Below are 12,769 nucleotides of genomic sequence, written 5' to 3'. Positions count from 1 at the left end.
CCCGGAAACGGTCTAGACTGGGGCGTCTGTGTAGACCGGGTTTTTAGAGGGTCAGTGAGGAAGGGTCTGGATTGGGTAGTTTGATTGAAGCCTGCAGGGGTACTTGGAAGGGGTCTGGTGTTGTGGGCTGGGTTGCGGGTCCTCATGGACTCGGACCCGGCTGGAAATTCGAAGGAGAGTGCGGTGGGAGGGTTCTCCAAGCCGTGGGGATGTAAGATATAGGTAGAGGGGCTTGGCCATCAGGGCATTCACGAGTTCTAGGACTCTCCCAGCCCTGGGTGTAAAGAGGACTGGAGTGGGGGGAGTGTGGAGACAGGAGACCCCTCCCAACGTCCAGAGAGGGCTGTGACTAGAGGTCTGGGGGCGCTTTTCCAGTTAACTCTTTGGCCTCCCGAGTGAGGGGGTTGGAGGAATGTCCAGAAGGTCTTCCCGCTCCCTGCCCCCTCCGGTTCTCCCAAACACGTTTCAGGGCCTTCTCGGCAGGGAGCCTACTTCTTGGAAGAGCAATGTCCCCTGGTCCCCCTCCTGGCCCATCCTCACCTCACCCACTTTGCGCTGGAGAGAGGGAGGGAGGGAGACGTGAGGTGGGGGGGGAGCTATTTTGGGGCCAGAACGCCATCTGCACAGAGGCCCACGCCCAGGCCCACGCTCTGCGTTGGGGTTGGAGGAGGGAGGGAGACGTGGGAGGGGCATGACCCCCCACCCCACACCTTTATGGCTCTGGGGTCGTGGGGAAGCCAGCCCAACCGAACCCAGGCGTTCTGGGCACTCGCGTTTGAGAACTCAAGCTCTGGGAGGCCTTGGGCGGCAGGGGTGGAGGTGGACCGCCGTTCCACGCCTACAGAGCTCTGAACCCCTGGTTCTTAAGGACCGGGGTCCCCCCGTCACTCCCACCCATTTCAAGAAGGCTGGGGTGGGGGAAGGGGTGTGTCTGCCAAGCCTGAGACTGCAGGCTTCGGGAGACCTCGGGAGACAGGAAGCGTGTGTGTGCTGAACTCCTGCTGCCTGGACACAGGGTGGGCAGGCCGGGGAGCCGGGAACCGCCCCCGCCGCCCCTCCTCCTCCCTCCCCTCCCCCTCGGCCGCTTCATTCACAAACCCTGCCCCGCCCGCCCGCTCCCCGCCGCGGCAGCTTCCGAGTGCAAATCAGGCCGGGCTGGGCCGGCGTGGACGCGGGTGTTCTTAAAGGGACAGGGGCCTACTTTCTCTAAGCTCGTTTCTGCTGGACGGGGCTGGGGGTGGTGGAAGAAGGGTCCCTAGAGTCAAAGGTCAACTCCTCCATCACCTAGCCTCCAGGCCTATGGAGTTAGGGGAGTAGGGAAGTGAAGGAGACCCCTAGGCGGCCCCCACCGCCTAGGCCTGAGGACGGAATGGGAGGAGAATTTGAATGTCCAGACCCACTACTGACCTCTCCCCCTGCTCTAAGTAGCCGGGCTCTTAAAGGTGGCACTGGAGGAGGTTCCGACGTGGGTGTTCTTGGCTGACTCCTCTATCCTCTCTCTTCTCCCCCCAGCATCCCGCCCCACCCCGCCTCACATCCTCCAAGTTGGGCTTCTCTGGAAGGTTTGCCTAGTGGAGTGGGGGGGCGGGGATCTCACCCTTAACTCTGACGCAAACAGGAGGCTCGGCTGCGGGGGTGGCATTAAGGTGGGGGCAGCAGGAGGCAAGAGGGATGAGGCTTCCAGAAACAGAGACGTTGGGGGAGGACTGTGCTGGATTCTGTGGTCTTTATAGGGAGGGGCCCGGCTGAGTGGAGAGGCATCGCTGGGAGGGGCAAGGCTGGGGAAGAGGTTGACAAGGGTGGGAGGTAAGGCCCTCAGGTGTAAAGGGAGGTGTGAGGTTGGAGTGAGGACGAGTAGGAGGCAGGGAGGGATGGGGAGAGGGAGAAGTGCTGGGTGAGGCCAGTCTCCCAGGGAGAGGTGGGATGGTGCTCAGAGAGGGGAGGGGCTGGGATGGTTGAGCACCAGAGATGTTGGGGTGGGCTTGGCAGGAGTGAAGCTAGGCTGAGATGGGTTGCCGTGTTGCCTGAGCTCAGCTGAGGAAATACCTGCCCCCCTCCCCTCCACCGGGGACCCACAGGAGTTTGCCAATCCCTACACACATTCATACCCAGACTTGTTCCTGTGTGGACACAAATGCTTAGGATGCATGTAGGCTCTACGCAGACCATGTGCCTGGGAAGGCACATTCCATAGGCACACGTGTGTACTCAAACGCCTGTGTGAACACAAGCATACACGTATATATAGGACACAGTCTGCCGCTACAGATATAGTCCCAGCAACACACGTGTGAGTGTGTGTGTCTGCCAGCACGCATATAGATGTATACACGTGTCTGATGAATGTTCACAATATATATGTCACATAAAGATCCACCCATGTCCAGCCGAGCGCGGTGGCTCAGGCCTGTAATCTCATCACTTTGATTTTGAGAGGCCAAGGTGGGCAGATCACTTGAGGTCAGGAGTTCAAGACCGGCCTGGCCAACATGGTGAAACTCTGTCACTGCTAAAAAACACAAAAAATTGGCCAGGTGTGGTGGTGCGCACCTGTAGCCTCAGCCACTCGGGAGGCTGAGGAAGGAGAATCACTTGAATATGGGAGGTGCAGGTTGCAGTGAGCTGAGATCCTGCCACTGTACTCCAGCCTGGGCAACAGAGTGAGACTCTGTCTCAAAAAAAAAGATTCACTCATGTCCTAACACTCAGACATGTACCCATACATATCTGTTAAGGTCCCCAACCCCATGAAGCACACATATATTCATATAAGCATGTCAAAGCCATGTGTGTATGCACATGACAACACATGCCTGGACATTCAAAGCAGCCCCTTTCAACAAGTGGATGATGATGCATACAAGTAAATACACATTTGAGTATTTCATTGCACACAAGTGCATACATGTATGCAGATAAACAAATACAGCTGCCACAGAATTGCATCCATGTACACATGCAAACATCAATATGTGTGTTTTCCACCTAACATATCACCCACAAGCTCACACACACCAGTGTGTCTCTGATGTAGTGACACCCCACTCCTAGACACACATGAGCAGACTCCCACCTGCACTTAAATGGTACACATACTCTGCACACATGCACACTCATATCCATGTACAGGAAGGCACCTGCCTGCCCTGGTAAGATGAGCCAACTACTGCTAAATACCCAAGCAAGTACAGCCAAATGCAAGCTCTTGTGTATACACCCAGCACCAACACATAGCAGACCACCCTGTATGGTGTATGGGCCTTATCTCTGCTCCCCTTCATTTATTTATTCATGTGGAGCCCCGCTGCTCCCCAACATCTTAATCCACTCACTAGGTCTTGGCAGGATCCTGAGGCTGTGAATGGCAAATGCCACCTGGTTCCTTCATGAAGTCACTCATTTTATTTACTCAACAAGCATTAATTGAGCACCTACTGTATACCAGGCACTGTTCCTGGCTCTGGGGACCCAGCCCTATTCCTAGCCACCACCCCTGCACCTCCCATGGGGTTAGAATGAAAGAGATGAGGGAGGGTTAAGGGAGCTGAGGAGTGAGGTATCCAGGGCTCTCTTCCTCTGGGAAGCCTACCCTGATTCCACCACCACCATTTACTTGAGTCTCAGAAGATGTGATGAGGGGGAGATAAGCATGAGGGAGATGGTGGTCTGGGTGGAGGGAACAGCATAAGCAAAAACATGGTGGTGTGAAGGGTCGGTTCCAGATCTTCCTATGTGCCTCACAGCATTTTGCACAGGCCACTTGATGTTTCATTTTGTTTTGAGACAGAGTCTCACTCAAAGCCTGTTACTCAGGCTGCAGTGCAGTGGCATGATCTTAGCTTGCTGCAGCCTTGACCTCCAAGGCTCAAGTGATCCTCCCGGCTCAGCCTCCCAAGTAGCTGGGACTACAGGCATGCACCACCACACCCGGCTAACTTTTGTTTTTATTTTTTTATTTTTTTGCAGAAACAGGGTTTTGCCCTGTTGCCCAGGCTGATCTTGAACTCCTGGGCTCAAGTGATTTGCCCTCCTCAGCCTCCCAAAGTGGTAGGATTACAGGTGTGAGCCACCACGCCCAACTGATATTTTAAAGGCTCCATAAACATTTTATGAATAAATGACATGAACAAATCAGTGAATTTAGGTGAGGGTGGGTTTGCTTCACAACTTACAATAATATCAACAACAAACCCCATTTATCCACCTTTTTGTTTGTTTGTTTGTTTTGTTTTTTTGAGACACGGTCTCACTCTGTCACCCAGACTGGAGTGTGTAGTGGTGTGATCTCAGCTCACTGAAACCTCCACCTTCCGAGTTCAAGCAATTCTCCTGCCTCAGCCTCCCGAGTAGCTGGGATTACAAGCACGTGCTACCACACCTGGCTAATTTTTGTATTTTTAGTAGAAATGGGGTTTCTCATCTCTACTAAAAATACAAATACATCTCTAGTGGCCAGGCTGGTCTCGAACTCCTGACTTCAAGTGATCTTCTTGCCTCGGCCTCCCAATGTGCTGAGATTACAGGCTCGAGCCACCGTGCCCAGCCCAGCATTTCATAGGCACGATGTTAAGGATTTTTATGCCCATGCCCTCTTTAACTCTCACAGTAGCCCCATTGTACAGATGACGAAAACTGAGACTCAGGGAGCTTTAACAACTTGCCTGGTGTAACAGAGCCAGAGGTGGAGCTGACTGACTCCAGAGCCTACTGGGGTTGGCAGGAGAAGGTTGAGCCTTCTCTCAGCCCCCAGGACCTCGGAGACAGCCAAGTCCCTTCTGTGGAGTGAGGATCTGCCCTGGGATTGCCTTCTTCTTTCTACTTTTTATTTATTTGAGACAGAGTCTGGCTCTGTTGCCCAAGCTGGAGTGCAGTGGCAAAATTTCAGTTCACTGTAACCTCCGCCTCCTGGGTTCAAGCAATTCTCCTGCCTCAGCCTCCTGAGTAGCTGGGATTACAGATGCACACCATCCTGCCCAGCTAATTTTTTGTATTTTTAGTGGAGATGGGGTTTCACCATGCTAGCCAGGCTGGCCTCGAACTCCTGACTGCCAAGTGATCTACCTGCTTTGGCTTCCAAAGTGCTGGGATTACAGGCATGAGCCATCGTGCCCAGCCAGGATTGCTTTCTTCTTTCATGCATCTAGTAAACAGACATGTCACAATCTCTCCATTCATCGGGGCTATTCCCGTGCCCCTTGCCTAAGAAGCCTTCACACATCCCTCCGTTCCTGGCTACTCAGTCCCTGATACCCTCCAGCTAGGAGGAGCTGCATCTAGGTCTTAGCTCCTACCGTCCTCATGGGATGCCCTCCAGAGTTGCATCTTCAGGGCTGCAGCCTAACCCTTTCCCTAACCTGGCCTCACTTTTCTTCCACATACAATGGACCTCTTCTGCAAGGTGCCAATAAGGGCATCCTGGGTCCAGCAGGCCTGAGTGTGAATTCCTAAATCCACCACTTCCTGGCAAGTCCCACATCCTCTGCATTCCTTGGTGTGCTCATCTGTGGAATGGGCACAGGAGTAGCACCCACCATCTATGTTTGCCAGAACTCTCTAATGAGGCTTGCAGAGCCCTTGGCATGACTCCTGGCCTATGGGAAGGCCCAATAATCGTGAGCAAAAGACATGAAAAATCAATGATGGGCCGGGCGCGGTGGCTCACGCCTGTAATCTCAGCGCTTTGGGAGGCCTAGGCGGGCAGATCTCCTGAGCTCAGGAGTTCAAGACCACCCTGGGCAACATGGTGAAACCCTGTCTTTACTAAAATACAAAAAAATTAGCTGGGTATGGTGGTGCGCGCCTGTAGTCCCAGCTACTCAGGGGGCTGAAGCACGAGAATCGCTTAAGCCCCGAAGGCGGAGGTTGCAGTGAGCCGAGGTCGCGCCACTGCACTCCAGCTTGGGCTACAGAGTGAGACTCCGTCAAGAAAAAAAAAAAAAATCAATGATGATGTTTTTATTAATGGAGACTAAAAGCTTTCTGGAAGGCGGTTCTGAGTGCAGGACATTTCTGAGAGTCCACTGCATTCTGGGGCCTGAGGAGCGCTCCAAGAGGGGTCCCCAGGGCCACTCGCAGGAGGGAGCCGAGTTCATTGAGGGTACAAGGGTGGGACCGAGCATTCAGCACCGTGGACAGCGCCTGCCCGCGCCGCTGGGGGACAGCTCTTAGCTCAACCTCCCAGGATTAATGGAGGAGGTGACGTCATTCCTTCCGTGAATTACTATTTAATGAGCACCTACTATAGGCAATGCCTACTTCTAAGTGGTTCATGGTAAACAACACACACAGAAATCCCTGATTCCTGAAGCTCTCTGGAACTCCAGGTTCTTGGTGTTTTTTACACTGAAGGCTCAGTCTGGCTCTGGTCTATTTGTGTCAACGGAGGATAAGGGTCCTCATTTAGTCTCTCCCAGATGCGAAACCAGCAGAGCTGAGGTCTTTTATCCTAAAGCCCATCCATCTCCCGCTGAAATGCCCTCCACCAACATCACACACAAAACGATCAAATCTCCTATAATCTATTTCTGGATTCTCTATGCTTCCTCCCCTCCCCCAAGCTAATCCTGGGGCGGGTGGGCTTTCAGAAGCCCTAGACGGCTGGATCTCCACCTCCTGTCTCCCCACCCCATCCCACGTGGCAGGTCAGGGAGCAAGTGCCCCAAGACTGGAGTCCCACTTAATTAGAATCCAGGGTCAGTCAGCCATGTGGTTCATGCCTATAATTCCAACACTTTGGGAGGCCGAGGGGATCCCTTGAGCCTTGAAACCAGCCATGGCAACATAGTAAGACCCCATCCCTATTAAAAAAAAAAAAATAGCCAAGCATGGTGATGCGCACCTGCAGTCTCAGCTACTCGGGAGGCTGAATGGGGAGGATCACTTGAACCTGGGAGGTCAAGGCTGCAGTGAGCCATGATCACACCACTGCCCTCCAGCCTGGAGCCTGGGCAACAGAGAGATACCCTGTCAAAAAAAAAAAAAAAAAGAAAAAGAAAAAGAAGAAGAGAAAAGAAAGAAAAAGAAAAGAATCCAGAGTATTCAAATCCTAGAATCCAGGCCAGGGACACCTTTACAACACAACCAAATAATAAAAACAGTAAAGCTACCAGTAATAATAATAATAATAGTATAAATGACACTATAATCATCATTCTGCAGAAGGGGTGAGGGAGGAAGAGGAGGGAAGAAGAGGAGGAGAAAGGAGAGGGAAGGGAGATCAGTCACTCCGTCTCCCCATTTTCCAGATGCAGAAACTGAGGCGCGAAGCCAGGCTGCAGGGGTGTCCCGCAGCCTGAACTCCTGCCTCAGCCTCCCCGGGTACGGCCACTACATTCATCAGTCAGCGCTGCTGAGGGGCCCCAAAGACCTTTGAAGCCGCATGACGCGGTGTCTTCACCCGCTCGTCGCTGGGGACAGCAGTGGGCACCCCCCCCATCCCTGCCCCCCTGCCCGCCGGCGCGCCGCCCACGCCCTCCGCGCGCCCACGCTATAAATAGCCTCATGCGTGTGACCCGAAGCCCGCTGGGGAAGGGTGGCGCTTCCGCCCCGCTGACCCTGATACCGCAACCCGGCACAGGCGGGGAGGTGGCGGGATGTGACGACGAAGACGGTGACTCAGGGACCATTTACTGACCGGGGAAGACAGGGAGAGAGACTCGGTTCCTTCTCTGAGCCCCCTTCCTCCTCCAAGCCTCTCCCCCTGAGACCACCCTCCCCTCTGCGCCCATCCACCTTCCCGAATCCCCTCCCTCACCGCGAAACCCATTCCCTCCTGAGAACCCCCTCCCCACTCTCGGCCCCCTTTCCTGTCCCCTTTTCCCTCTGAGACCCCTCTCCCACTCGGAGCCCCAGTGATGGAAAATCGTGGATGTCCTCACCCTTGACCTCGGCAGGGGGCTAAGGGCAGGAGCCTGGCTTCAGCTTTCGGAGGGTACAGCCCTCCAGCCGGTCCCCAACTGCCTGAGGACCCCAACGGAGACCATTCCCCTCCAGCCAAGAGAGGCTGCGGGAAGGAGCTGAGGCTTAGGGAAGAGGAGCTGGATTGACCAAGGGAGGGGTACAAGAAGGGCAGAGACAGTGAGAGAGAGAAGGAGAGAACAGAGACCAAAAGAAGACGACCAGAGTGGAGAGAAATAGAACAGGGAGGAGGGAGATGAGAGACAGGGATTGGGAAAGAGAGAGAGAGAGAGAGACAGAACAGATCAAGGAGCTACTGGGCTCCCTGCTGAGCCTAAATCCATGGTTTATAAAACGGGGCACAGTTGGAAGAGCTTCAAGTGAGCCCAGCCCAGGCTAGACCCCAGTGAGCCCCTTGTATCACCCTCTAGAGCCTGTCACTTTCCCACCCCCATATGCATCCCTACTTTTCTCCCCCAACTGCCTCTCCTCTCCCCAGTGTCTCCTCCACCTGCCTGCCTTCCCTGGTGGAAATCTTTCCCTCTCTCTCTTTTATTATTATTATTATTATTATTATTATATATATATATATATATATATATTTTGAGACGGAGTCTTGCTGTGTCAACCAGGCTGGAGTGCAATGGCGCGATCTTGGCTCACTGCAACCTCTGCCTCCCGGGTTCAAGCGATTCTCCTGCCTCAGCCTCCCGAGCAGCTGGGACTACAGGCGTGCACCACCACACCCAGCTAATTTTTGTATTTTTAACAGAGACGGAATTTTACCATGTTGGTCAGGCTGGTCTCGAACTCCTGACCTCATGTGATCCACCCACCTCGGCCTCAAAGTGCTGGGATTACAGGTGTGGGCTACTGCGCCTGGCCTCTCTCTCCCTTTTAAATTATTATTTTTAGACATGGGCTCTTACTACATTGGCCAGGCTGGTCTTGAACTCCTGGGCTCAAGGGATCCTCCTGCCTTAGCCTCCCCAGTAGCTGAGATTATAGGCATGTGCCTCTATGCCTGGCACTCTCACTGTCTCCTTGTGTCTCTGTCTATTTCTCTCCATCTGTCCAGACTCTCCTCTCTTGCTTTCAGGCCCATCATTTCTTCCTCTCTCCTCTCCCTTCCTCTCCCTGTATGAGTCCCTCCAGCTGTGGGTGCCTTTCTCAGCCTCTGTCAGCGTCCCCTCCACTCCCGATGCCGTCACATTCTACCTCTTGCCCCTTCCACTGCCCAGCCCCTTCACAGAGAGTCCCCACGCCTGCAGGCTGGACCTCCTCCAGGAGCCAGGCCCAAAGCTCCTGCTGGGTACATTCCTGAGTGTTCCTGAGCCTCTTTCAGTCCCAGGGGTGAGATGCTGGGTGGGTGCCCTCCCTGGGGGCTGGGTGGGGCCGAGGATGTGAGAGAAAAAACCAGACCTAGAAAAAAAAAAAAAAGGCAGAGATGGAACCAGAGACAAAGGCCCAGAGAGAGGGGTTCACTTGCCCAGGGTCACACAGCTCTGGAATCTGAACCTGGCTCAAACCAGCACTCACCTCTCTCAAGGCCTAGCCAAGGGCTGCAGTGCAGTGGCACAATCTCGGCTCACTGCAACCTCTGCCTTCCAGGTTCAAGCGATTCTCCTGCCTCAGCCTTCCGAGTAGCTGGGATTACAGGTGCGTGCCACCACGCCCTGCTAATTTTTGTTATTTTAGGAGAGACGAGGTTTCCCCATGTTGTTCAGGCTGGTCTCAAACTCCTGACGTCAAGTGATCCACCCGCCTCGGCCTCCCAAAGTGCTGGGATTACAGGCATGAGCCACCGTGCCTGGCTAGGAACAGACAGTCTTTACCGACGTGTTTAGGGCCATCGCACTTCCCCCGGTCTTCACGGGAATTCTCTCTTCACTGGCTCCACTCAGGTGCCTTTTGTGAGACAGAAATTCAAGCGATGAGGACAGAGATACAAACCCGGGATGGGAGGCTGTGACATCTGCCCATAGAAACACAATTCTGTTTCTAGGAATTTATCCTTCAACTCGCTAGTACATGCTCTTCAAGACATACTGAAAAAACATGAAGGATTAGAACAGTGGGTGTCGAATGCTACCATTTGTCTTGGAAATCAAGCAAAACGAACGTGGGTATGGTTGCCGACGCATGGACCATCTCCAATGGTACAAGGAACTGCCAACGTTGATTGCATTTGGGAGGGAGATGAAGGGCTGGGATGGAAAGAGCTTTATTCTCAGTGTCTCATCTTTTGGTTGTTTTGGATTTTACAACATGTGCATGCATTGCCTACACAAACAAAGACACTAATTTGAAAAGGAAAAGGGGAGAAGAAAAGAGGGAGGAAAGAAAAGGGGCCGGTGTGGCGGCTCACGCCTGTCATCCCAGCACTTTGGGAGGCCAAGGCGGACGGATCACCTGAGATCAGGAGTTTGAGACCAGCCTGGCCGACATATAGTGAAACCCTGTCTCTACTAAAAAATACAAAAATTAGCTGGGCATGATGGTGCACGGCTGTAGTCCCAGCTGCTTGGGAAGCTGAGGCAGAAGAATTGCTTGAACCTGGGAGGTAGAAGTTGCGGTGAGCTGAGATGGCACCACTGCACTCCAGCCTGGGCAATAGAGCAAAACTCCGTCCCTCAAAAAAAAAAAAAAGAAAGAAAGAAAGGAAAGGGAGGGAAGAGCTCAGTGTGGGAGAAGATTGGGGGTGGGAGTAGGGAATTAATGGAGGAAAAAGATGTGGGGGACAAAAGCAAGGTGTGAGAGGTGTTGGCAATGGAACTGAATACCTGTTGAGACGAGCCAGGAGGGGGTGACATGGCTTTGAATGTCTTGGGGCTGTGGGATTATGTGAAATGTGAGAAGACTGAACCTCAGTGGGGTGCCTGACATATATTCAGGTTACACCTCCCACAAGCAAGTGGGGCTGGACAATCTCTGTCAACCTTCCAGCCAGGACCCAAGTGTCTCCCCGTACATTACTTTTGGTTGTTGTTGAGACAAGAGTCTCACTCTGCTGCCCAGGCTGGAGTGCAGTGGCATGATCTTGGCTCACTGCAATCTCCGCCTCCTGGGTTCAAGTGATTCTCCTGCCTCAGACTCCCAAGTAGCTGAGACTGTAGGCGCCCACCACCACACCTGGCAAATTTTTGTATTTTTAGTAGAGACAGGGTTTCACCATGTTGGCCAGGCTGGTCTCGAACTCCTGACCTCATGTGATCCGCCTGCTTCAGCCTCCTAAAGTGCTGGGGTTATAGATGTGAGCCACTGCGCCTCGCCCTCCACATGCATTTTGAGAGCCAGCTCTCTGGGTTGCTTTGTCCCACCTCACCCAGCCTTCTTTGAGGCTTCCCCAAACCCTGGGAGCATTTGACATCGCAGACTGAGCTGGACAATCGAGGGAGAGGTCTTGCTGACCTGTCGGGGCTGGTGGAGTCATCAGAGATTGTCTTTATCCTCGCCTTCTTCTTCTCCACCTCCTCAACTTCCCCTCTTCTTCTGGGGCAATCCTGGAGGGCTTCCTGTACGAGGCCTCTCCCACCATCTGCCCAGCTCTTTCTTTCTAATCTTGTTCAATTGTGAGTAAAGGCACAGCTAGTTGGGAGCTTGGGGAGTTGGATGGGGACAGGGGATGGAGGGAGAGGAAGGGGCAGGGAATGCTCTCAGGGTCCAAATTTCCTTCCATGCTAGGGTTGCCTGTGCTCATCTGTCTGATGGCTTCTCTCTCTCCCTCTCATCCCTGCCTCCTCTTTCCTACCTCTCCTCCTCCCCTTGTCTCTGTCTCTGACATTGCTTCTATCTTTATCTTTTTTAACATCTGTCTCTTTTGCTTTTTATCTTTGCCTGTCTCTCCCCTTATGTCTCTATCTTGGTGTGTCTCTGAATCTCTCTGTATCTCTGCCTCTCTCCTCCCCACATCTCTCCCCATCTCCCTTCCCTATCTCTGTCTCTCTCCACAGTCAAAAAAGCCAAGTTTGATGGTGCCCAAGGTAAGTGGCTTCTCTTGCTGTCCTGTCCTGTGTTGTCTGTCTGTCTGTCTGTCTGTCTCTTGGAGAGACTGGGGAGGGAGTCCCAGCCCAGACTTAGAGTTGGGCTTTATGTCTTCTGAGCATCAGGAGAGGGGTCAGAGGATTAAATAGGGGGAGGGGCAGCCATTGGCCTGGGGTCCCTGCAGTTTGTATGGGGGTCCCCGGGTCTCCCCAGCCATCCTTGGAGAGTCTGTAAGGGGTGGGGCTTGCCCTGAGCCAGTGGCTCTTCCCAGGGTCCTAAGAGGTAGAATGGGGACTCTTAGATGGGGCTACAGGTGGGAAAAATGAGGCTCAGAGAGGCTAAAGGAGTTTCTTTCTTTTCTTGTTTTTTTTTTTTTTTTTTTTTTTTTTTGAGACAGAGTCTCCTTCTGTTGCCCAGGCTGGAGTGCAGTGGCGTGATCTTGGCTTACTGCAACCTCTGCCTCCGGGTTCAAGCGATTCTCCTGCCTCAGCCTCCCAAGTAGCTGGGATTACAGGCGCCCTCTACCACGCCCGGCTAATTTTTTTATTTTTAGTAGAGATGGGGTTTCACCATGTTGGCCAGGCTGGCCTCAAACTTCTGACCTTAAATGATCCGCCCGCCTCGGCCTCCCAAAGTGCTGGGATTACAGGCGTGAGCTACCGTGCCCTGCTTTTTTTTTTTTAATTTTTATTTTTTGAGGCTGGAGTGCAGTGGTGCAATCATGTCTTACTACAGCCTCAACCTCCCAGGCTCAAGCAATCCTCCCACCTGAGCCTCCCAAGTAGCTGGGACCACAGGCGTGCACCGCTGCACCCAGCTAATTATTTTTTTGTATTTTTTAGTAGAGATAGGGTTTTGCCAAGTGGCCCAGGCTGGTCTTGAACTCCTG

At 53.2% G+C, this 12,769-nt stretch overlaps 1 protein-coding gene across 7 annotated transcripts in view; it reads left to right on the top strand.

Annotated features, from left to right (window-relative positions):
- Positions 1–12,769, top strand: part of UNC13A (unc-13 homolog A) — an 88,393-nt gene that overhangs the window by 472 nt on the left and 75,152 nt on the right. For 6 of the 7 annotated variants that reach the window (XM_054538730.2, XM_054538728.2, XM_054538731.2 and 3 more), the window contains exon 2: positions 11,850–11,879. The exons of the other annotated variant lie outside the window; for it this stretch is intronic. In XM_054538730.2, the coding sequence (XP_054394705.2) occupies positions 11,850–11,879 (30 nt within the window). The remainder of the gene's footprint in view (positions 1–11,849; positions 11,880–12,769) is intronic. 7 annotated transcript variants of the gene reach the window in all.

This window comes from Pongo abelii, chromosome 20 (genome assembly GCF_028885655.2).
Source record: "Pongo abelii isolate AG06213 chromosome 20, NHGRI_mPonAbe1-v2.0_pri, whole genome shotgun sequence".
NCBI lineage: Eukaryota > Metazoa > Chordata > Mammalia > Primates > Hominidae > Pongo > Pongo abelii.
This window is presented reverse-complemented; position numbering and strand designations above follow the sequence as displayed.